Genomic DNA, 24362 nt, shown 5'->3' on the forward strand with positions numbered 1-24362 from the left:
CTATGTTCGGTCTCATGTTTAAAACTGGAATCAGCTCTCTTAGAATATGAACTGTCCTTAGATTCACAGAAAATAATGTGGAAATTGATATAAAATTTCAAAATTTGGTCAAAAAAGCTTTATTTTTTATTTGTTGTCAGTTCTATTGTTAGTGTAGTTATTGCATTTTGCCTTTGCAGATCATTGCAGGCTAAATATTGTGCAGAGGTATTAAACATACCATTACTAGACAGAGCTAGAATACAATATTATGAAATATATAAAATGGTAAACAAGATTAAGAGTTAAATGAATTCACCATTTTGACGAATTCCTTCCACATCTTAAATATGTGGCACATTTTGTAATTTTTGTGGCATTTTATTTTATTTTAAAATGTCCATTAAAGTTTTTTTAGACATTTGTATTCTAAAAAGTATACAGTCAAACCAAAATTTATTCAGACACCTTCAACATTTCTCACATTGTCACAGTTTATTTGCTATAGTTGGTAAAATGGTAATAAAATATTTCAAGAACTCCAAGAGCTAAACTGTGTCAGAACAAATTCATCTTGATAATGTCAGATAACTTTGATAGAAAGCTATGTAACAAAACATGGTCAGGTCAAAGTGTCAAATCAATTTTTGGTTCCAATTTTACTGTATGAAGAATTTTTTGGGTATAATATGGGACAGTTTACTTTAATTTGCTATCTTCACTTACATAAATGTGTATTAGTGTCCTGCACCCACTAAAAAAAATTATATCTGGTGTCTGAATAATTTTTGGTTCGACTGTAGCTGTTTTAACCATACACAAGTAGTATTTACTAAAGCAACCTGCTTTTCGATAAAAAATGTAATGGCTCCACCTAATGCATCAGATAATTGTCAGGATGCACAAATCCTGAGCATGACGCCAAAGAAGCATAAGTGCAAGGGTGTAGGATTGATCAGGAAGGAGTGGGGACCCATTATAAACTCTATCAGCTTGATAAATACTTTAAGTGACATACTAATAGCCCAGTAGTTCTTGCTAAAAGGCAGATAAGTAGGCATTTGCCATAGAAGATCATCTGTTTCATGTGCATTCAGTCTAAAAGTCTTGAAGCAGCTGGCTCTTGAAGCAGAAGCTTCTGCATGGTCCTAAATTGTTTTGTTTTGTTTACACCTCAAAAAGCGGAAAAATAATGGTTATTATGGTTGCTACTCCCCTGCATAATTGCAATTATATTTTTGTTGCACCTATGCTGCTATAGCACCATGTAGCCATGGGTCCATCTAGTGGTGATGTTTTGTAATTGCAGTTCTGAGCATCTGTGTTTCTCTCTCAGGGTCAGTGATGAGAAAGATGCACGAGGTTATCTGCAGGCTTTGGCCACTAAGATGACAGAAGAACTGGAAGGCCTGAAGAACGCCAGTTTGGGTGCACGTGCTACTGTAAGCGCCCTTTCACAGCTAAACATTGATCTTGACTGAGAACGTAGTGCTTAGTGTTAGAAATGTACTGTAGCATGAGCGAGTGATGCATTGTTGGCACCAAATCTTATTGTATGTTGTGAGCCGGTGGGTGTTTAATTCTTTTTTTTTTTTCTGGTTTTACCAGGACATGCCATGGAAGGTGAGACGTTTGGCTAAACTGGACATGTCTGCTCGTCTAGAGCTGCAGTCTGCGCTGGATGCCGAGATTAGAGCCAAACAAACCATCCAGGATGAGCTTAATAAAGTCAAGGCATCGCAAATGGCCACTGAATGGTAAAACACACATCTCTCATTTAAAGCTTGAAACTGGTCATATCTTTTAGTATGTTAGCTGATATTATCCAGTAGATAACACATTAAATAGCTGGTAAGAATCTCAAATAGTAGTCAACCGATATGGCTTTGGCCATTGTTGATATTTAAACGGCATGATTTTGTGCAATTTAATAGTAGTTAATGAAATGTATACAGGTCAAAGATAAAAAAGGGTGCTTTAAATTTGTTGTTTTTCCAGAAAAAATATTTAAAAGTTTTTTGTTTAATTTAATTGCATTTTTCTTTTTGTTTTTCTGAGCAAAAAATAAATATCATACATTTCCCACCTAATTTACAGTAGACACTTACTAAAATGTCATTCAGTGTAATAATCTTGTCAGGCATATTTACAACAAAAATCAATTCATGACATATTAAAAGACAAATTACATTCACCGCAAATACTAATTAATTGTAATTCTGCATTTTTTAAAATGAGCTACTATCCCAGGTTTTACCTATTTGTCAGGAAGAAGTTTTTACTCATTTAAAACACAGTAACATTTACTATGCTTCCTTATTCTTTTATATATTTTTAATATGTACAAGTCAGAATAAGCATGTTGTTTGAATTTTTACATAAATATTGTGTTACACTGAAAGACAATTATTTTATTTATTTATTCTCCATAAACTTATTTGAAACCTTAAAATCATTTAATGTGCTTTCCATGGACATAAAACTGTGCTTTTCCATGGACATGGACACTTTTGTAAATTTCTTTTGATGTGGACATCTTAATGTCTTTGACCCAGACACAATAGCAGGAAACCATTTGTTTCATACTGTATATGCATTTGAATTTAATTGAAAAGCAGGCTAGAAAAATCTAAATTAAATCTATTTATTTATTTAAATTCATCATTTTTATTTTAAAATATCATAGCTCCAATCTTCTTGCCCCTGCAAACTTGCATTGTTAAAGTAAAACGTAAGCTTTGATGATTCAATTATGAAATGTGTATGTTGCAATTAAAAATGGTGAAAATAAATTATTTTTTTGCTTATGTGGTTTAATGCCAACACAGGAGAAAAGATCCGTCTATGCCTCCATTTTGTGGAAATAGCATAAAAATGGTGGAAATAAATAATTTTTTTTGATTATCTGGTTCAATGTCAATACAGAAGAAAAGACTTGAATAATTTAGTAAAATGTTAATTGACCATTAGCCAACATTAATGGCTGAAAACGACCATATGTTGGCATATTAATCAGGTTATGCTCATCATATTGTGTCTGAATGTTTTCTCCACAGCAAGCTGGAGGAGGCAGATAAGAAGAACCAGGACCTTCAGGCAGAGATCCAGAGGCTGAAAGTGGAAACCGAGAGTCTGCGCACATCCAAAGGTAAAAGCCCAAACATTAGAAATCAATCAGGCAAAATTGACATCCTTGATATTGTTTAGATGGTTTATGCTTGTATGTGACAACTTAGTCATGTTATGTGTTCCAGGGGTCAAGCACCAAGACTCCCAGAATTCCTTCTTGGCGTTCCTCAATGCTCCGACCTCGGCCCTGGATCAGTTCGATGTAAGTATTTGAAACACTCACATGTGGCTTTAGTTTAAGATGAAATCACAGCCGAAGTGATCATCATTTTTTACTTTGCAACATTAATTCGTTCTGTCTGCTTTTTCATTTGTTATTCAGGGAAAATTGGTTTTATTGATATTTCTGTTTCCTCTCATATTCTCTTTAAACGGTTTAGTGTGGATTAAATAACTGGCTGAAACGCATTCTCGATTATTACTTCTGGGCTTTTGAGACAGTGATTTTATAAGTGAGTGAGTGAGCGTGTGTGTGCGTGTGTGTGAATCTTGTTCTCTGTGCTCATATATTGTTTGCTCTCTTTTATTTCTTTCTCTCCTCCTATCTGTCTGTTTTTGTCTGTGATGAAGCGCTCCGCTGCCTCTGGGTCGGCCGGCAAAGGCAGACGTGTAAGCTCCTTTTGTGTATTTGGTGCGGTGGTTCATCTCTACAATGATTGGATTGCGTGACTTTGATGCATGTCTGCGGTCTGTAACTGCATGGCATAAAAGACTCATCCACATTTCCCAGAGGGTTTTATAAGTGCACATGCTTGTTTATCACATCCAGGGTCCATTTCACCTCAGTTCGTCTTCATCATCCGCATTTCGATTACAAAATGACACTTTCTGTGGCTAATACATATGCAGTGTTTTGTTTTATCCATCCTGTGTTACCAATGAAGGTTTTGTTCTATATCACAACCGATGACTCAACCTCTAACTCACTTTTGCTGTTTCTAAAACTTTGTGAAGCTTGTTGTGAAACAGACATGTGGTGTTTGTGTTCAGCAGTGTTTTCTTTATTTATGCTTTGCTCTCGGTTCTTGTTCCTGTCAGGCGTCATTGACATGGTGTTTGGGTCTTGGAAATGTTTTTAAAACTCTGTCTTGTCTCTAATGTGCATGATTTTTTTTATACAGCCTGTTGTGTTACATTTAGAAGGCATGTCTTGGGCCTAAATGCTGCCGTTGTGTTTTCCATCTGCTGCTCATGGTACAATTGGATCTGTTCAATAAATATTTCCTTTTCAATAGATCGACTCCATCGATAACTTCAGCCTGTCCAACACACCTTCTCGGGAGGAAGATGGAAGATCCCAGGTGACGTCCCACTCTCGCTCACCCTCAACCACCAGTGATATGGAGTCTCAAGAGGTGACTTCTTTATTTCTAACCCCTTTAGCAATTCTAAAACTTTGTTTTGAAAATTAGTGACTTAGAAACGTAATATATTCCACTGCTATTGTCGATTAATCTAACACGTATCTAACACTGTGACTGCCTTATCCACAATAAATACATTGGATGCCACCTTATAATATAGTCAAAAGCATGCCTATGATGCTTTTTAAAGAGATGGTTCACCCAGAAATTAAAATTCTATAATTAATTACTCGCCCTCATGTCGTTCCAAACCCACAAATTAAAACATTTTTCTAAAATCCAAGAGCTTTCTGACAATAAATACATAAGATGTCACCTTGCAATGTAGCTAAAAGCATGCCTATGATGCCTTATTAGGCTGTCTAAATAGCCAGATTGGTAGGTTTTAGAACCGAGCTTCATTCATTAAATTTTTCTATTAGGATGATAGTATTTGTGACTAATATCTGTGACATTTTTCCAGCAGGTGGACCAGACTCAGCGAGGTGCACAAACTCCTGTGCGGTCAGGGTACAGTAGCTCTGGTCACAGCACACCTAAAGTAATTCATTCACTAATTTATTTTGTTTCACACTCTTAAAAATTAAGGTTCTATAAGGTTTTTTTTTTTTTTTCAGTGTTACCACCGAACCACCAATTTGGGTTCTTCAAAAAACCTTTCACTGAACAGTGCTTAAAAGAACAATTGTGAACCTGGACCACAAAACCAGTCAAAAGGGTCAATCTGAAAGCTGAATAAATAAGCTTTTCATTGATGTATGGTTTGTTAGGATAGGACAATACAGGTGCATCTCAATAAATTAGAATGTAATGGAAAGGTTCATTTATTTCAGTAATTCAACTCAAACTGTGAAACTTGTGTATTTAATTCAATGCACACAGACTGAAGTAGTTCAAGTCACATTTAACAAAAACCCACCAATTCACTATCTCAACAAATTAGAATATGGTGACATGCCAATCAGCTAATCAACTCAAAAGACCTGCAAAGGTTTCCTGAGCCTTCAAAATGGTCTCTCAGTTTGGTTCACTAGGCTACACAAGCATGGGGAAGACTGCTGATCTGAAAGTTGTCCAGAAGACACCCTTCACAAGGAGTTTAAGCCACAAACATTCATTGTCAAAGAAGCTGGCTGTTCACAGAGTGCTGTATCCAAGCATGTTAACAGAAAGTTCTATGAGAATCTATGGGGTATTGTTAACAGTGTTGTTTTCGTCAACGATGACGATGACGAAATCATTTCGTTGACGCCACTTTTTTTCATGACGATAACGAGACGATGACGAGATAAAAATGGCTCGTTGATGACTAAAACATGACGAGACGTGTGTGAGTTTTCGTTGACGAGACGAGAATAGACGAAAATGTTAGTGGGTGGTCCGTCAGACGTTTAAAATGCATGACATTTCCGCTTATTGTGCATGCCAATTAAAACTTAAAAAGTATCTGACGCTATGGCAAGCCGTTTTAGCATTAAATACTCTTTGCTATACTAGTATGGCAAGCTGTTTTAGCATTCCATCCTTGTTTGTCTTTTATGTTCTAAAACATTCCTTCATTATTGTAATTATTGGTGAAAATAGTCGATCCAGAAACTCACATTGTTGAACTATAGATCTGATATTTTCAGAACTTATAAGTGACACTACCCAACAGCAAAATACTTACTGACCTACATTAATTTGTTAAAAGACTACTTTTTTCCCTTTTTTTGACTAAAACTAGACTAAAACCTTTTTGACTTTTCGTCGACTAAAATTGGACTAAAACTATCATATATAGAAGTGACTAAAATTTGACTAAAACTAAGAAGCATTTTAGTCCAAAAGACTAAGACTAAGACTAAATCTAAGATGGTTGTCAAAAACAACACTGATTGCTAAGAGGAAAATGAGAAACTAGAGACCAAAAATGCAGATGAGCTGAAGGTCACTGTCAAAGAAACCTGGCCCATACCAAGTATTGAGTACATATACATAAACAGTAAATGAACATACTTTCCAGAAGGCCAACAATTCACTAAAAATGTTTTTATGTCTTATGAAGTATTCTGATTTGCTGAGATCAATGAATGAATTGGTGGGTTTTTGTTAAATGTGAGCCAAATCATCACAATTAAAAGAACCAAAGACTTAAACTACTTCATTAGTTTAATCGTCTGTGTGCATTGAATTTATTTAACACACGAGTTTCACAATTTGAGTTGAATTACTGAAATAAATGAACTTTTCCACAACATTCTAATTTATTGAGATGCACCTGTATTTGGCTGAGATACAACTATTTGGAAATCTGGAATCTGAGGGTGCAAAAAAATCACAATATTGAGAAAATCGCCTTTAAAGTTGTCCAAATCAAGTTCTTAGCACTGCATATTACTAACCAAAAATTAAGTTTTGATATATTTATGGTAGGAAATTTACAGGCAATGCCGATAAAGAACCTTTATTTATAAGAGTCTAGCTACTTTCATATCATCCAAATCTTATATTCTGTGATACGTTGTAATTTATAGTGTTCTAAATTGCTCTTTTTAGCCAAAAGCCCATCAGTTTGTGGTGAAGACCTTCAATACACCCACTAAATGTAACCAGTGTACATCTCTAATGGTGGGACTCATCCGACAGGGCTGTACGTGTGAAGGTGAGAGGTCACAACAGCAGCAGCTGAGGTTGTCAAAGATATGGTAAATAGCATGAAGATTGGCATTCACCTTGTTCTTCTCCTTTTGCAGTCTGTAACTTCTCCTGTCACGTAACGTGTGCGGACAAAGCTCCCGCCGTGTGTCCGATCCCACCGGATCAAACCAAAGGACCGCTGGGTATTGACCCCCAGAAGGGCATCGGCACAGCTTATGAGGGCCATGTCAAGGTTGGAAGCTTTAGTTTAAATTCCCATCAAAGATTTGCAAAAATAAACTAGAAATAAGCTGATCTATTGTATTTATATTAGGAAAAAGTTCCCAAGTGGTTTAGAACTAATTGTAAGGTCTTTTCTTTCAGGTGCCCAAACCATTAGGTGTGAAGAAGGGATGGCAAAGAGCCATTGCTGTGGTTTGTGACTTCAAACTCTTCTTATATGATCTCCCAGAGGGCAAAGCTGCTCAGCCTGGTGTTGTGGTGAACCAGGTCATTGACATGAGGTTAGTATAGGCTTTAAAACAAATATCTGAGCCTGTGTTTGATCATAATGACTACATTTGTATGTCATCCAAAATTGCTTTCTTTTGGTTTCAGGGATGAGGATTTTTCTGTTAGCTCAGTTTTGGCATCAGATGTCATTCATGCGAACATGAAGGACATTCCCTGTATTTTTAGGGTGAGTATTTTTTTGGTTTAAACCAAACTTCATATTGTTGACATTATTTTGGATTGTAATTTAAGAAATAAAATAAAATAAAGATGATGCATTTGGAAGTTGTCCTCCTCTTCCTCTCCTGCAGGTGACAGCATCACAGCTCTCCACTTCTAGCAATAAGAAATGCTCCATCTTGATCCTGGCTGACAGCGATCAGGAAAGAAACAAGTGGGTCGGCCTCCTGAACGAGCTGCACCGTCTCTTGAAGAAGAGCAAACTGAAAGAACGCTTTGTTTACGTCCCTAAAGAAGCGTATGACAGTGCACTGCCTCTCATCAAAACCACACAGTCTGCTGCTATTATAGGTACAATCAACCACATGTACCAGTTTTCGTAGGTTTATGTTAGTCAAGGTTTCCAGTCATAATCAAGAACTCCAAAATACATTAAAAATCTTACTGATCCAAAACTTTAAGATAAGTAAGATTTTTAATGTTTTTTGAAAAAAAAAAAAAATTCTGCATTTTTTTTAGTATAAATACAGAAAAAAAAAAATTAATATTATGTAATATTATTGCAATTTAAAATTGTGGTTTTCTATTTTAATATATTTTAAAATATAATTTATTTCTGTGATGCAAAGCTAAATTTTCCACACCATTACACTTTTAGTGTCGCATGGTCCTAAAAATCATTATAACATGCTGATTTGCTGTTCAAGAAACATTTTTTATTAATATTATTATTATTATTATTATCAATATTTAAAACAGTCAGGTATATTTTTTCTGGAAATTATAGAAATTAATACTTTTATTTAGCAAGGATGCTTTAAATTGATCAAAAGTGATAATAAAGACATGTAGAATGTTACAAAAGATTTCTATTTCAGATAAATGCTGTACTTCTGAGAACTTCAAAGAAACCTAAAAATTCTAATCAACTGTTTTTTTAGCATCAAAACGTAAAAAAAGTTTTTTTGAGTAGCACAGAGTTTCTTGAATATAATGGAATTTTAAAAGGTCTATTCCAGACATTGAAAGTCAGGAAATGTTATATTTATTTTGTCCAAGTCATGGAATATCTTGGATTTTTGTTTGTTGCTTTAAAGTTTTAATTCTTTAAATTTTTTAATGTAATTTTTCTGTTTTGTATTTTGCTTTATCTCGTTTGTTTGTTTTTTTAAACACATTTTGCCTATTGTTATGCTTAGGTTATGGTTATGAAAGCATAGAAACTATAAATTAATTTCTGTAGAAATAGCACAGACAAATATCAAAGTACATTTAACTGGTAAAAGCCACAAAAAAAAATCTCTGTGAACAAGTAAAAAAAAAAAGCTTGCAAATAGATAGTTTTGTTTAATATAGGTGATGGAAATTCAGCTTTTTAGTTTGTAAAAGTCAGGGAAAAGTCTGGAAATTTGACATTTGGCTTTGATTTTCTGAAGGATCATGTGACTGGAGTAAGGATGCTAAAATAAATCGGCTTTGAAATCACAGGAATAAATTACATTTTAAAATATATTCAAAATAGAAAACAGTTTTTTTTGTTTGTTTTTTACTGTTTTAAACAGTAAAAATATTTCCAAATTTTAATTTTTTTGCTGTACTTTGGATCAAATAAATGCAGGTTTGGTGAGCAGAAGTGACTTGTTTAAAAAACATTAAAAGTCTTACTGTTTAAAAGCTTTTGACTGGTCGTGTACATGCATACAGAAAAATCCTCTTTAATAAAATAACAATTCACAAATAGTCTGCACCAGTCAAGCTCAATCCAGCCTAGCTTTATCAAACTCTGCTTTTTGTTTAATTTAACTACATTTCTGTTTATCTGCAGATCATGAGAGGATAGCCTTGGGCAATGAGGAAGGCTTGTACGTTATTCACGTTACCAAAGATGGTAAGTCTAATTAAAAGCTTTATCTGTGTTTACTGTTGCATCTAGACTGTATATATAGGCTTCTTGCTGCATTCTTTGATGTTAATACAAAGCCTCTTACTGTTTATATTTTCCTATTCACAGAGATTATCAAAGTAGGAGACAATAAGAGGGTCCATCAGATTGAGCTGATCCCATCAGAACAGTTAATCGCTGTGATATCGGGACGAAACGGCCATGTGCGACTCTACCCGATAACGGCCCTGGATGACCGTGAGGCCGATTTTCAGAAGATAGCGGAGACCAAAGGCTGCCAAACTCTGGTTTCGGGCACGATCAGACAAGGATCTCTCACATACCTCTTTGTGTCCATGAGAAAACCTGACAAGGTGATGATCTTCGAGCTCAACAAGAGCAAAACGCGCCATCGGAAGCTGCGGGATATCTTTGTCCCGGGGGCCGTGCAGTGGATGGGTCTCCAGGGTGACAAGCTTTGCGTGGGATTCCAGTCCGGGTTCCTGCGTTATATTCTTCAGGGGGATGGAACTACTGCTAGTCTGCTTCACCCAGATGATCACACCCTGGCCTTCGTCGAGCAGCTGAACCTGGATGCTCTCTGCGCCGTGGAGATTTCCAGTAAAGAGCTGCTCTTGTGCTTCAGCAGTATCGGCTTGTATGTGGACTGTCAGGGTAGACGGTCAAGACAACAGGAACTGATGTGGCCGGCTACACCCACCGCATGTCGTGAGTGACAATCAGTGTTTCTGTACTGATTAAAATAGCTTGTAGTACCAGTCCACTATTTTTTCCATGAAATGCACTTGATATGATGGATTACATTTCCATCATCAAACAGGAAGTACATAACGAGACTTATTTTAATACCACACTGCCGTTTAAAAGTTTGGGATCAGTAAGATTTTTTTATGTTTTTTTAAAGAAAGTCTAAAGAAGGATTTTTTTTGCACATCAAGGCTGTGTTTAAGTCAAAATACAAAAAGAAACTGTAATATTATGAAATGTTAAAATAATGGTTTTCTATTTTAATATGCTTTAAAATATATTTTATTCCTGTGATGCAAAGCTGAATTTTCAGCATTCGTACTCCAGTCTTTTGTGTCAAATGATCCTTCATAAATCATTATATTATGCTGATTTGCTGTTCAAGAAACATTTTTAATAATATTATTAATATTATCAATATTTAAAACGGTTGGAAATTGTAGAAATGAATACTTATATTTAGCAATGATACTTTAAATTGATCAAAAGTGATGATAAAGACATTTATAATGTTATGAAAGATTTCTGTTTCAGATAAATGCTGTTCTTCTGAAAAATCTAAATAAAAAACTGATATAATAGTTTTCAAAGCTAAAATTGCTAGTTAGATGTAATAGTATAAATAATACTATAAAATAGTATAATATAAATAATTATATATAATAGTATAAATAATATAATAGTAAATAAATATATCTTTTTTTAAAGTCTGTCACGAAAGATAATTTTGTTAAATTGGTTTAATAATATTATATAATATAATATATAGATATATGTGTAGTCTAATATAGTATTGTATATTATAATAATAATGATATTTAATAAGTTAATAAAAATTAGTCTGACACCAAAAATAATATTGTTGAATTCATTTTATAATATATACCTAGAGACTAATATATTATGATATGTAATAATACAGAATAATGAAAAAAATCTCTAGCTAATATTACTGTTTTTTTTGTTAATAGAATATTTAAATATATTGAAAAAAATAATATATTTTGGATATATTGTATGGTACAATATATTTAAAATATAATGTGTATAATGTGTTATCTCATGAAAATATTACACTATATATTTTATAAACTCAAGCTGAGAATGTGCATTGTTATAATTGCTTGTTCATAGTTTATAATAGTCACTGAATATTTAGCTGTGGATGTGGATATTTGGCATATGGAATGCTTTGGATAAACTTGATTAATATTTAGTGTTGTTTGTAGGGATTACAGTTTCTCACACTTATGCTTAGTGATTTTAACAAAATTAAAAGTTTAAAAATGTTTTCTATGACTCTTGTCTTGCAGGTTATAACGCACCTTATCTGTCAGTGTATAGTGAAAATGCAGTAGATGTATTTGACGTCAACACTATGGAGTGGATTCAAACGATACCTTTGAAAAAGGTGCATTTTTCATTCTATCCTAATACAACACAACAACATAACAATTATCTTCCAGTAAAGAGCTTTTCATCTCTATGAAATAAAATATATGTCGAAGCAGGTGGTAAATTAAAGTGCTTTGTGTTAATGAGCTGTGGGTCGCCTGCATTGCAGGTTCATCCTCTGAACGCTGATGGCTCTCTAAACCTGCTGGGGCTGGAGACTGTAAGGCTCATCTACTTTAAAAACAAGACAGCAGGTGAGATGCTCCCTACAGCTGCTCGTCCAGCTTCTGAATATGCCTGCCCCACGTATTCATGCATATTCATCAAGAAAGAAAAGATAAGAAAAGAAAAGTTGTTTCAGAGAATGAGAAAAGAAAGCTAATGCATTTTAAATAATTAGAGAGGGTAATAGAGAATGGGATTCATTTTGATTTCATGTTGTTGTCTTGTGAGTAGCATGCATCAGCTCGTGCATATGTGATGTAATGCAGTTGTACATCTTAATGGACGCTTGTTGTTTCATTTCATACTGTTTAATGTGTTGTGAAATGTGTGTAATACTTTGTGTTCTGTGTAATGGTGTGCAGAGGGAGATGAGCTAGTGGTGCCAGAGACATCCGATAACAGTCGCAAACAGATGGTGCGCAGTATGACGAGCAAACGCCGCTTTTCGTTCCGCATACCGGAGGAGGAGAGAGTTTTGCAGAGGAGGTGATGTTCAAGCCTAGCAGCACTAGCCATCATAAGTTCTAAAAGAAACACAAATTTTTTTTTTTTACACTTAAATGAATTTGGACTAATTCAAACCCTGTAGAAAAAGTTGAGTGTCATACAAATCAGATTTTTTTTAGTTAATGTTTAATGTGGTTAATTTTCTTATTTACATTTTTGCTAAGTAGGGCGGCACAATATATCAAAATAAAATTGATTTCGCGATATGTCTTAACGCCATTGGCAAATTATGATGACATTTAATCCATATAACAAAATCAATTATAATTAAATTTATCGTGCAGCCCATCTTCATAAATTAAATAAATATATTAAATAAATACATTCTTACTGATTTTAGAGCAAAGCCCACCATTTATATACTGTAGTTCATTATATAGCGTTTTAACATGTGAGAACAGCAACCCATCAAAATAAATGTCTGATGGTTTATTGTTTAAAAAAGAAATTAAGACGTAAATATTAGAAATTAAATTTTACTGTAAAGTAAAACTATTTATTATTATTTTATTATTTTACAGTGTTTATTTAACAGTATTATAATATATTTATTATATTATTTTAATAATTAATTATTATAATTAATAATTATAATATCGCAATAATTTTTATAATAAAGTATTATGATCAGTAATCACAGTAACAGTGCCAATGCGGAAAATTAAAAGTGTAAAGAGAGTTTTCCTAATTTTATTTATAGAAATATACGTAAATATATTTATATAGTTATATATAATTTATATGGTTTTTAATTGTTAAATTGTTGAGTTGCTTATTGTAAACAGTAAACCTAAATATGAACACACAAATTTTTCAGGTTTTTCCCAAAAATAGCAATTTTTTTTAATCTTCAGAGTAAAAATTAAAAGTTTTTCTTTTTTTTTCTATGCAGATGCACTCACCTACAAAATTACCCTAACTCTAAAATTATTCATTTATTCTAAATATAGCCAGACAGTCGAGTAATCTGTTGAAATTTCCTGTGTATTTTTTAAAATTGCGGTATATATTGCAGAAGAATCAGGAGAGACAGTTTTTGTTTAGCCCTTTTATGAAGTCAGTAACAAGTTGTGAAAAATGTTGTCATATTAGTATGTTCTGGCTGTTTAAAAACACCTGAAAACTAAAAAAGCAAATAAATAAAATAATTTAGTTCTTTGATAACCCACATTTCAACACAGTGTAAAAAAAAAAGCCTTTAAGTCTAATCCAAGTTTCATGTTTGCAGTTTTTCTTTCATTATTCTAGTGTTGAGGCGGTGCTGTAAGTCTCACTGCATTGTTTATGCTCTTTAGGGAGATGCTGAGAGACCCAGAAATGAGAAATAAGTTGATTTCAAACCCAACAAACTTCAACCATGTGGTTCATATGGGACCGGGAGATGGGATCCAGATCCTGAAAGATCTGCCAATGGTAGGAGCAGCTAACAGCAGGGAGACCATCACCTCTCATATTCTTCTCCCGCTTCTCTACGCCTCCATCCATCTGTTTCTAAGAGCTGTTTTAATGAGCATGAGCCATCTTCAGTTAATTATTTATTATTTTTATTAAGTTTTAGATGAGCATGATTAAAAGACAACACATTTAACTTTCTTAGTTACTACAATTGTATTTCCTTACTACATTTATGTAGTAAATAGGGTCAGTTTTGCTGTCATGTTGTCTTTTAAACAACCTCACTTCTTCCTCTTATTTATACCATTATTGAGCAGGAAACTGTTGCATGCATCTATATTTCTTCTGTCTTTGTCCTCCATTTCTCCCTCTATATCTGCTCCTCCTGGGTTTCCGGTGTAGCCCGGTTCTCCTCTTCCCTCTCCTCGTCTGCGCCTCATCTCCACCCCTACAAGCTTTGAGCATGTCTATCACATGACTGTCACCTCTGCTGACAACTTCCTGTCCCAGGACTCCTCCCCTATCTCCTCCCACTCCCTGTCCCTCAGCTCCGCCCCTGGGACCCCTGCCTCCATCTGCTCTCTGGTAGGACCAGAGAGACAAATACAGACACACTCCATCTGTTCTCTGAAGAGGATGAATTTGCATTAGCTTTGTTTCACACTGCTCAAACTGCACAGATTATTTCCATCTAATTCTTTGCATGCTAAATGGTCCTTACCCCCTTTTTTAAGTAAGAATTAATAATAAATATATGTTGATAATTATTTTTTAAGTTGTAAATATTTAGTTCATTTATAAAAATAATATTAAAATTTATATTGGTAATATGTAATATGAATATTAGTACATTATGTATATCAATGTTTATATTAAACAAATATTAATAAGTCATTATTTGAGACTCTGGACCACAAAACCAGTCTTAAGTAGTACGGCTATATTTGTAGCAATAGCCAAAATTACATGTTATAGCATAGTAAAATTATAGAATTTTTTCTTTTATGCCAAAAATCATTAGGATATTAAGTAAAGATCATGTTTAATGCCTATATTTTATACATTTTTTACCGTAAATATATGAAAACTTCACTTTTTGATTAGTAATATGCTTACTAATAGGACATCTTTTGGACAATTTTAAAGGTGATTTTCTCATATTTTGATTTTTTTTTTTTTTTTTTGCACCCTCAGATTCTAGATATTCAAATCGGTGTATCTCAGCCAAATATTGTCCTATCCTAACAAACCATAAATTAATGGAAAGCTTATTTATTCAGAAAAATGTACACTTATGACTGGTTTTGTGGTCCAGGGTCACTTATTAAATAGTCAATATGACCTCAAAGATAACAGACAAAGATTATAAGCCACAAAACTCCAGATTATCATTTCATTGGCTTTTATAAATGGGATAAAGGTGTATATTGTGTTTGTTTTATGTATTTAATTCAAAAACTAAGTGAGAAAATGATTTTATTTTGCCCTCAATATATAATTTAAGATCATAAACAGTTACACTGCTAAATTTTTACTACTGTTTGTAAAATTTATTTATTGTTTGATTTAGTTTTTTCTGGCTTTTACTGATTGTGTTTGTGTTTTTCAGAATGTGCGCCCTCAGGAGAGCCGTGGTGTCCTGGGAGCATCCGTCAGCATCCCCTCCATTAGCAAGGCCAGGCCTGAACCGGGCCGATCTATGAGTGCCAGCAGTGGCCTTGGCACACGTGAGTACTAAAATATGTTCTTATACAGAGATACCGGGAACACAATGAGTACTGAAGAAAAAAAAATTAAGGAAAAAAACTTAAATTAGTAGAAAAGTTCAAATTTATTAAAAGGAAAAAAGTGCCCGTTTTATAGGAAATATCTCTAAATTTCAGGTGTGGGGTACATTTTTAATATGTGACATAAGGGTCAATTTTTTTTTATTGAGATTTATACATCAGCCGAAAGCTGAATAAATAAGCTTTCCATTGATGGTATGATTTGTTAGGATAGGACCATATTAGGCTGAAATGCAACTATTTGAAAATCTGTAATCTGAGGGTGCCAAAAAAAAAAAAATATATTGAGAAAATAAGTAATATTGAGAATATATAAATAAATATTGAGAAAAACACCTTTAAAGTTGTCCAAAAGAATTTCTTAGAAATAAGTTTTGATATATTTGCAGTAGGAAATTTACAAAATATTTTCATGGAACATGGTCTTTACTTAATATCCTAATGGTTTTTGGCATAAAAGAAAAATCGATAATTTTAACCCACACAATGTATTGTTGGCTATTGCTACAAATATACCTGGGCTACTTATGACTGGTTTCTAGATTTGACAAAACAAAGTTCTGTGTTTTCTTTTGAACTTATTTTAAACATTAAAAACAACACTTTTAAACAAAACGTTTCGTTTTGAAATTTCAAACTTTAGACTTTTCAGACTATATTTAGAATTTTCAAATTGTCTTTTTGAATTTTCAAACTGTCTTTTAAATTCTCTTATGAACTTGAAACTGAAACTGTCTTTTGAATATTCTAACCTTATAACAAATTTTCAAACGGTCTTTTGAACTTTAGAATGTGCTTTTTGGAACTTTCAGATGAGCTTTCAAACTTTGGCATTAATTGACGTTACTGTCACTTTCTTTTGAATTTATTCAAATTTGTCCTTCTTGAAATGTCAGTTTGAACTTGTAAACTTTCAAATAGTCTAATGAACCTTAAAACTGAATTTTCAAACACTCTGTTCAAATTCAAATGCACGTTTTGAAATTTTCAGATGTTCTTTTGAACTTTTAAACTTTGGCATTATTTGACATTGAGTCTGATAGTGTTATTGGAACTTTTTCGATTCTCATATTAAAATCAGTGTCTTAAAGATCTGTTGATGGCTGTCCCATATCCCAGGCTCCTCCTCTCAAAATGGCAGTGCACTGAGACGGGACCTTTCCGTTGGCAGCTACGGTTCCACCAAACGACAGATGACGTCACCTTCTGATGGCTCGCTCTCATCCGGAGGGGGCGTGGACTGTGGGGGTGACGCCCCTCTATCCCAGTTTGACAGAGAGGTCAGTGCCAAAAACAGTTGTCAGTGCCTACTTTTCCAGATGCTCTTGTTTGTAAAAGCATCTTTCCCTTAGGGATTAAAAAACCTAAATGTATTTGAAAAATCAGACATTTCTATTGCTAAAAATAAGGTTCTCTATGGATAAAATAAATACTGCTGAGATCTTTAGTCATGTGGAAATTTTTTAGTCTGTTACAAATGACAAATCTTGTGGGATTTCAAAAGCCCTCTTTGCCCCCCTTTGTAGTGTTCTTTTTGTAAATGTCGATTTTAACATGTTCATTCGACCTCCAGACTAATCAAAGCAGGTAAAAGTTTTACTTCTAGAGCTCTTTGTGATGCTCATCACTGCTAAAACTCAAAAGAGAGAGCACTAGAAGTGTTATACAATTCCACAGGCATCAGTTTCGTTTCACCTGCCAAAATGTGTTTGGAGGGTCTTCATCCTCTTTTTCTCACGCTATATGCATGTGTTGAGTGTGTGAAGTGGCACCATATCCACAGATTGAGGTGTTGACCTGCCTAGCACTCCACCTACACACACACACACACACACACATGCAGTCTGCATCTCAGCCCCACGTTTGACCCTGTGCACATGACTCTATAATGACGTGTGGGTGCTGTGTGTGACTCTTTAGTGTCCAGGAGTGTCACCCACAGAGAAGACCCCTGATCTGAAAAGGGCTTTAAGGACCCTGCTTAGTAAGCTAAAGGTAACAAACATGACCCTGCTCCCCCAGATCTGAACCCTGTAGCTCCATCCTAGACCTCAGATGGAGAAAAATGGGTTAGCTAAGCTTTCTCCTCGTTGAGAGTGTTTGATCTGTGTAGGTGGTGGAATTGTACAGCGTTTGCTAGCTTTAGTAATAGCGGTAATGTGTGACATAGCACCTTTTATCCATCCACTTCATATTATGTAGAGGAGGATTGATGTTGTGGTGGTTATAGCTAGTAATAGACCATTTATTGGGCTGATATTTGGGTATTTTGAGATGATCACGTCGACCAATAAATGTGCCAACAGCTAAGAAAATGGATAAATATTTACAGATACAGTCAAACCAAAATTATTCAGACACCAGATATAATTTGATTTTTTTTGTTTTTTACTAGTGGGTGCAGGACACTATGGTTCATTTATGTTAGCAAGGATAGCAAAATAAAGTAAACTAACATATACCTAAAAATTCTTCAAACAGTGGACTACCAGTAAAATTGATAAAAATTAAATTATTCTCATGTGCTGATTTGCTGCTTGAGAAACAATTCTTATTATTAATCTTGAAAACAGTACTGATTAATATTTCTGTAAAAACAGTGATGCATTTTTTCAGGATTTCTTCTGTTTCAGGAAAGAACAGCAGTTATTTGAAATTATATATATATATATTTTTTTGTAACACTAAATCTTAACTCACTTTTAATCAATTAAAAGATTACTCCACTTCCAAAATAAAAATTTCCTGATAATTTACTCACCCCCATGTCATCCAAGATGTTCATGTCTTTGTTTCTTCAGTCGAGAAGAAATTAAGTTTTTTGAGGAAAACATTCCAGGATTTTTCTCCATATAGTGGACTTTAATGGTGCTCAACGAATTGAAGGTTAAAAAAAGCAGTTTCAATGCAGCTTCAAAGGGCTCTACACAATCCCAAATGAGGAATAAGGGTCTTATTTAGCGAAACGATCGGTTATTTTCTAAATAAAAAAAAAATACAATTTATATACTCCTTAACCTCAAATGTCTTGTCTACCTCTGCACTGCAGTTCAATAATAGTTCAGGGTATGTTGAAAAAAACCCAACATTGCTCCTGCAGAGATGTAGGATGATTTTAAAAGTTGGAGAAGAAAATAAGATGTGAGTTTTTCGATATATTCTAATTATCTTGAACCGGAGTGCACAGAGTAAGCATGTGCATTGCATTGAAGATGAGCATTTGTGGTTAAAAAGTGTATTTTTTTTTTTTTTTTTTTTTTTTTTAAGAAAATGACAGATCGTTAGATAAGACCCTTATTCTTTGGCTAGGATCTTTTAGAGTCCTTTGAAGCTGCATTAAAATTGCATTTTTACCTTCAATCTGGTGAGCATCATTGCACTATATGGAGAAAAATCCTGAAGTGTTTTCCTCAAAAAACTTGATTTCTTTGTGACTGAAGAAAGAAAAGCATGAATATCTTGGATGACATGGGGGTGAGTAAATTATCAGGAAATTTTTATTCTGGAAGTGTAGTAATCCTTCAAATGCACACTTTAAAAAAAAAAAGTAACCATTTTACTAATCTCAAACGTTTGACCTGTAATTATTCTAATTAGTCATAAGTGTGCCTGGTTACATGATCCCATACAAGCTTCTTTGAAGGATTAGTTCACTTTCAGAACAAAAATTTACAGATAATGTCCTCACCCCTTGTCATCCAGGATTTTCATGTCTTTCTTTATTCAAGTTGTAAAGAAATAGTTTTTTGAGGAAAACATTTCAGGATTTCTCTCCATATAGTGGACTTCTGTGGTGCCCCCAAGTTTGAACTTTGAGCTTCAAAGGGCTCTAAATGATCCCAGCCAAGGAAGAAGAGTATCTAGCAAAACAACGGTTATTTTTAAAATACAAAAATTGACAATTTATATAATTTTTAACCTCATATGCTCGTCTTGTCTGGTCTCTGCGATGCACATGTAGTCTGTGTAATCCGGGTCAATACAGTTAGGTTATGTCGAAAAACTTCCCATCTCGTTTTCATCTTCAACTTTAAAATCATCCTACAATGCTGTTTTACCTTTTTTGTAAAGGGCCTTGGATGATCTTTGTGTGTTCACTTTGTAAACACTGGGTCGGTACTTCTGCAGCGATGTAGGGCGATTTTAAAGTTGGGGAAGAAAACGAGATGGGAGTTTTTTGAAAATTTGTTTCCATAATAACTGATCATTTTGCTAGATGAGACCCTTTCTTCCTCGGCTGGGATCATTTAGAGCCATTTGAAGCTGCATTTAAACTGCATTTTGAAAGTTCAAACTTGGGGACACCATACATATTCATTATATGGATAGAAATCCTGAAATGTTTACCTCAAAAAACATAATTCTTTATGACTGAAGAAAGAAAGACTTAAACATCTTGGATGACAAGAGGGTGAGTAGATTATCTGTAAATTTTAGTTCTGAAAGTGAACTAATACTTTAACTTCAACTTGTCATTCATACTTTTTAGCCTGACAAGAACAAAATAGACATGAAAACGTAATATCTACAGAATAAAAACAAAGCTTTGTTACTAACTTTTCCCTATTTTCTTACTTTTAGGATTCAGACTCGCCACGTCACTCCACGGCTTCTAACAGCTCCAACCTGAGCAGCCCACCAAGTCCTTCATCCCCACACAAGAGCAAGACTCAGTCTCTGGAGCGCAGCGAGCACCTGGGCTGGGAGACATGAGCTTGGCCCCTGCCCACTTCCTTCTGACGTCCTGTGGGGCCCTGAGACTGAGAGCTGACTCCTTGTACGTCATATTCCTAAACACGCCGCTGGGCCCAGGTGTGTGTGTTTGCGTGTATTGGTGTGCATATGCATTACACGTGTGATTGCTGTATACACACACATTACCGTGCACCTTACATCCCTTTTGAGTGGACCCATCACCACTGTTCCTGTTCCTGTGTTGGATGGGGAAACAGACCACTGAGTGTAGCTTCTCACCTACCGCCACAGGTGTGGACGGGGTCGAAAAACGACAAACACAGAGCTTTAACGTGAATCTATCAGTGTTTGTTGACAAGTGTGCCTCATCTAACACAAGAAAAAATATGCATTCGAAAGTCTTAATGGACCCGGGGTGGGGGATGTTACTTTAAACGCATAACACTAAAGATCATGTAAACATTCATCGAGGATCGTGGAAAACTGTTCCTGGCATTCCAATCAGAGTGATAAATCATGAATACTTTGTTTTTTTGAGTTCAACCCCAATAGATAGAGTGGCACTACTGTATAACTCAGCCTCTACCCTCCAGTGCCATGCTGACCTTCACAGTCAGAGTTCAAGAATAGATTCTGAGTTCAATAATGTAAATAGAGTTTAAGTAGAGTATAATATATAATGAAATCATAACACTATTCTGTTGTTAAATAAGTGTGACTTGGCTTTGAGAGAGTCTGCTTTCCTTTTTGTTTTCCGTGTCAAGGTTCTAGTCAATTATGCAGACATTTTGTCAATTTAAGCATTAGTCTTTTTTGTTGACATATGCTAGTTTTTCGTAATTCCACTGAATTTGTCAAGATTCGCAAGGGAACACTATAAAAAAAAGTATTGGGCCTCATTCATGAAACACAAGGAGAATCATTTTTGTGTAAATTGTAAAATGTACAGTTTTCCATCAAATTTGCATTAAACATTCACATTCATTAAAACAGTTTATATGTTCTTGAACTGAAAGCTAGGTAGATAAGACCACAGCAAATTGTTCATAAAACAATTATTGCGTAAATTGTCGTATTAAATGCAAGATTAACAAGGTCACCATTAAATTTTGCATAAATTCTCACATTAAATGCGAGATTCACAAAGTCACAATAAAATTTTGTAAAACCGTTCCTGTATAAATTGTTGCATTAAATGAAATATTCACAAGGTTATAATAAAATGTCATAAAACTGTTCCTGCGTAAAATGTTGCATTAAATGCAAGATTTACAAGGTCGCAATAAAATTTTATAAAACTGTTCTTTCTCAAATTAATGCATTAATGAAAGATTCAGAGGGTTGCAATAACATTTTTATGAATAAACTGTTTTATTAAATGCAAGATTCACAAGGTTGCAATACAATTTTATAAAAACATTTTTGCTCAAATTAATCCCTTAAATGGAAGATTCATGAGGTCGCAATAAAATTTTAAAAACCATTCTTTTGTAAATTGTTGCATTTAATGCAACATTCACAAAGTCGCAATAAAATTTAATAAAACCATTCTTGCATAAATTGTCACATTAAATACAAAATTCACAAGGTTGCAATAAAATGTAAAAAATCATTCTTGCATAATTGTTGCATTAAATGCAAGATTCACAAGGTTGCAATAAAATGTTTACCTTTCTTGCATAAATTGTCACATAAAATGCAAGATTTACCAAGTTACATTAAAATTTTTAAAACCATTCTTGCATAATTGTTGCATTAAATGCAAAATTTACAAGGTTGCCATAAAATTTTTCAAACTTTTCTTGCATTAATTGTTGCATTAAATGCAAGATTCACAAGGTTGCATAAAATTATATAAAACCGTTCTTGCTCAACGCATTAAATGGAAGATCCACAAGGTTGCAATAAAACTTTCTAAAGCCACTCTTGCGTAAAATGTTGCATTAAATGCAAGATTCACAAGGTTTCAGTAACATAAAAAAAGTTCTTGCTTAAATTGTTGCAATAAAAGCAATTATTCATAAGATCACAATAAACTTTTAGAAAGTGGTTTTAGATATTGCCTAAATTGACGCATTGAATGGAAGATCCACAAGGTTGCAATAAAATGTATAAAAACATTCTTGCATGAATTGTCACATTAACTTCAAGATCCAGAAGGTCACCATTATATTGACTCAAATTATTTATAAGTTGACATTTGAATGGAACATTTACAAGGCTGTCAAAATTGTTCTAAATAATTCTCAAGTGAATTGTTGCACTGAATGCGAGATGCAAAAGGCCTCAGTGAAATTGTAAAAAAACATTCTTGTGTAAACTTGCATTAAATATGACAGGGTGACAGTGAAATTTTTCACAAATTCAGACCATCATTTAATGAAAGTTGAAATCATCAAACAATATTTAACATTTAACGGCTTGTATAAGAATGATTTACATGAATACAATCTCCTGGTGTTTCATGAATGTTGTTGCGTTGTGTGCAAGATCTAGCATTTATAGAAATTAAGATGTGTATATCGCTAAATCCATATTAAACCACGTCCAGTCACGTGATCATAAATAAGCTGTTGTGCTGAATGTAACACAGATTCACTGCAGCCTTGTTCATGTTACTCTTGCCTACATCTGCGCTTTACGGTTCTGTTACCGAAGCAATAATGCTGTTTTCCAAAGACTTTATTTTATTTTTTATTATTAATGTTAATTATTCTTCTTTTAGTATTTTAGTTTTTATTTTCAGTGTTTAAGGTTGTTTTCCAACTCACAAGAACCAAACTTTGCCTAAGGTGTACATGTGAATATAACATGTAGTGTAACCTGGACCACTAGATTCAGAGCTTTTATTGTTTGTGACATGGAAAAAACACTAAACTCATCAGGTGAAGCATTCAAAGGGCTTCAAACTCACTGGTGCATATAGCTGTTGCCACTTCCTGCAGCTCATAATATGACTCAACAGGGACCCCGAGGACCAGCTGGAGATTAGGTCATTTGATATTAATACAAATTCAGCGAGGATGAACAGTAAAGCTGCTGTAGTGATGTTTTTAAACGTGCAGGGTCAGACTATCAAACATCCCTGAACCTCAGAATACCTCAGATTAGAGAGCCAAGCCATTATGACTCCAACAGAACCTCATCAGCTTGACAATTTTAGCTGTCCCTCTGTCCGCTTTCATACACTAATTGGCATTTAGGAATTATTCACATGCACTACTGCTTGCTTTTGCAAACTATGTCAGATTTGTTAAACATTTTCTTTAAAACATTCTGCAGATTCAGACTTGCGTCTGTCTAAATGCCGTTCAGAATTCCCAAATACTCCAGGTTTATGAATAGCTCACTCAAATATGAAGCATCATTTACATACCCTTATGTTGTCCTAAATAGTTAGACCAAAAGTAGTCTGATTACATTACCTAAAATGTGTAATCTAATTGATTACATTACTGACTACAGCTTTTGTCATATCATGTGGAAAAAAACACTACCAGTCAAAAGTTTTTGAACAGTAAGATTTTTTTTGTTTGCTTTTTTAATAAGTCTTTTCTGCTCACCAGGTCTGCACTTATTTGATCTAAAATACAGCAAAAACAGTAAAATTGTGAAATATTTTTGCTATTTAAAATAGCTGTTTTCTATTTGAAAATATTTTAAAATGTAATTTATTTCTGTGATCAAAGCTACATTTTCAGCATCATTACTTCAGTCTTCAGTGTCACATGATCCTTTAGAAATCATTCTAATATGCTGATTTGCTGCTTAAGAAACATTTTTTTATTATTATTATCAATATTTTAAATGGTGGAATATATATTTTCCAGGATTCTTTGAATAGGTCCAAAAATCAGCATTTATCTGAAATTAAAAGCTTTTGTAACATTATACACTATACCATTCAAAAGCTTTTTTAAAACA

At 34.0% G+C, this 24362-nt stretch overlaps 1 protein-coding gene across 1 annotated transcript in view; it reads left to right on the forward strand.

The window, feature by feature from the left end:
- The window catches only part of LOC141296273 (serine/threonine-protein kinase MRCK alpha-like), a 38382-nt gene extending 16327 nt beyond the window's left edge, over positions 1 to 22055 (forward strand). The window contains exons 15-36 of the mRNA XM_073827537.1: positions 1316 to 1421; positions 1588 to 1736; positions 3036 to 3127; positions 3234 to 3310; positions 3679 to 3717; positions 4344 to 4463; positions 4936 to 5013; positions 7011 to 7116; positions 7208 to 7344; positions 7476 to 7615; positions 7710 to 7791; positions 7916 to 8135; positions 9610 to 9672; positions 9796 to 10395; positions 11748 to 11845; positions 11999 to 12083; positions 12417 to 12540; positions 13857 to 13974; positions 15566 to 15683; positions 16863 to 17023; positions 17664 to 17738; positions 20325 to 22055. Coding sequence (XP_073683638.1) covers positions 1316 to 1421; positions 1588 to 1736; positions 3036 to 3127; positions 3234 to 3310; positions 3679 to 3717; positions 4344 to 4463; positions 4936 to 5013; positions 7011 to 7116; positions 7208 to 7344; positions 7476 to 7615; positions 7710 to 7791; positions 7916 to 8135; positions 9610 to 9672; positions 9796 to 10395; positions 11748 to 11845; positions 11999 to 12083; positions 12417 to 12540; positions 13857 to 13974; positions 15566 to 15683; positions 16863 to 17023; positions 17664 to 17738; positions 20325 to 20456 — 2920 coding nt within the window. The 3' untranslated portion in view covers positions 20457 to 22055. The remainder of the gene's footprint in view (positions 1 to 1315; positions 1422 to 1587; positions 1737 to 3035; positions 3128 to 3233; positions 3311 to 3678; positions 3718 to 4343; positions 4464 to 4935; positions 5014 to 7010; positions 7117 to 7207; positions 7345 to 7475; positions 7616 to 7709; positions 7792 to 7915; positions 8136 to 9609; positions 9673 to 9795; positions 10396 to 11747; positions 11846 to 11998; positions 12084 to 12416; positions 12541 to 13856; positions 13975 to 15565; positions 15684 to 16862; positions 17024 to 17663; positions 17739 to 20324) is intronic.
- Positions 22056 to 24362: the final 2307 nt, after the last annotated feature.

Source organism: Garra rufa, chromosome 21 (assembly GCF_049309525.1).
Source record: "Garra rufa chromosome 21, GarRuf1.0, whole genome shotgun sequence".
NCBI lineage: Eukaryota > Metazoa > Chordata > Actinopteri > Cypriniformes > Cyprinidae > Garra > Garra rufa.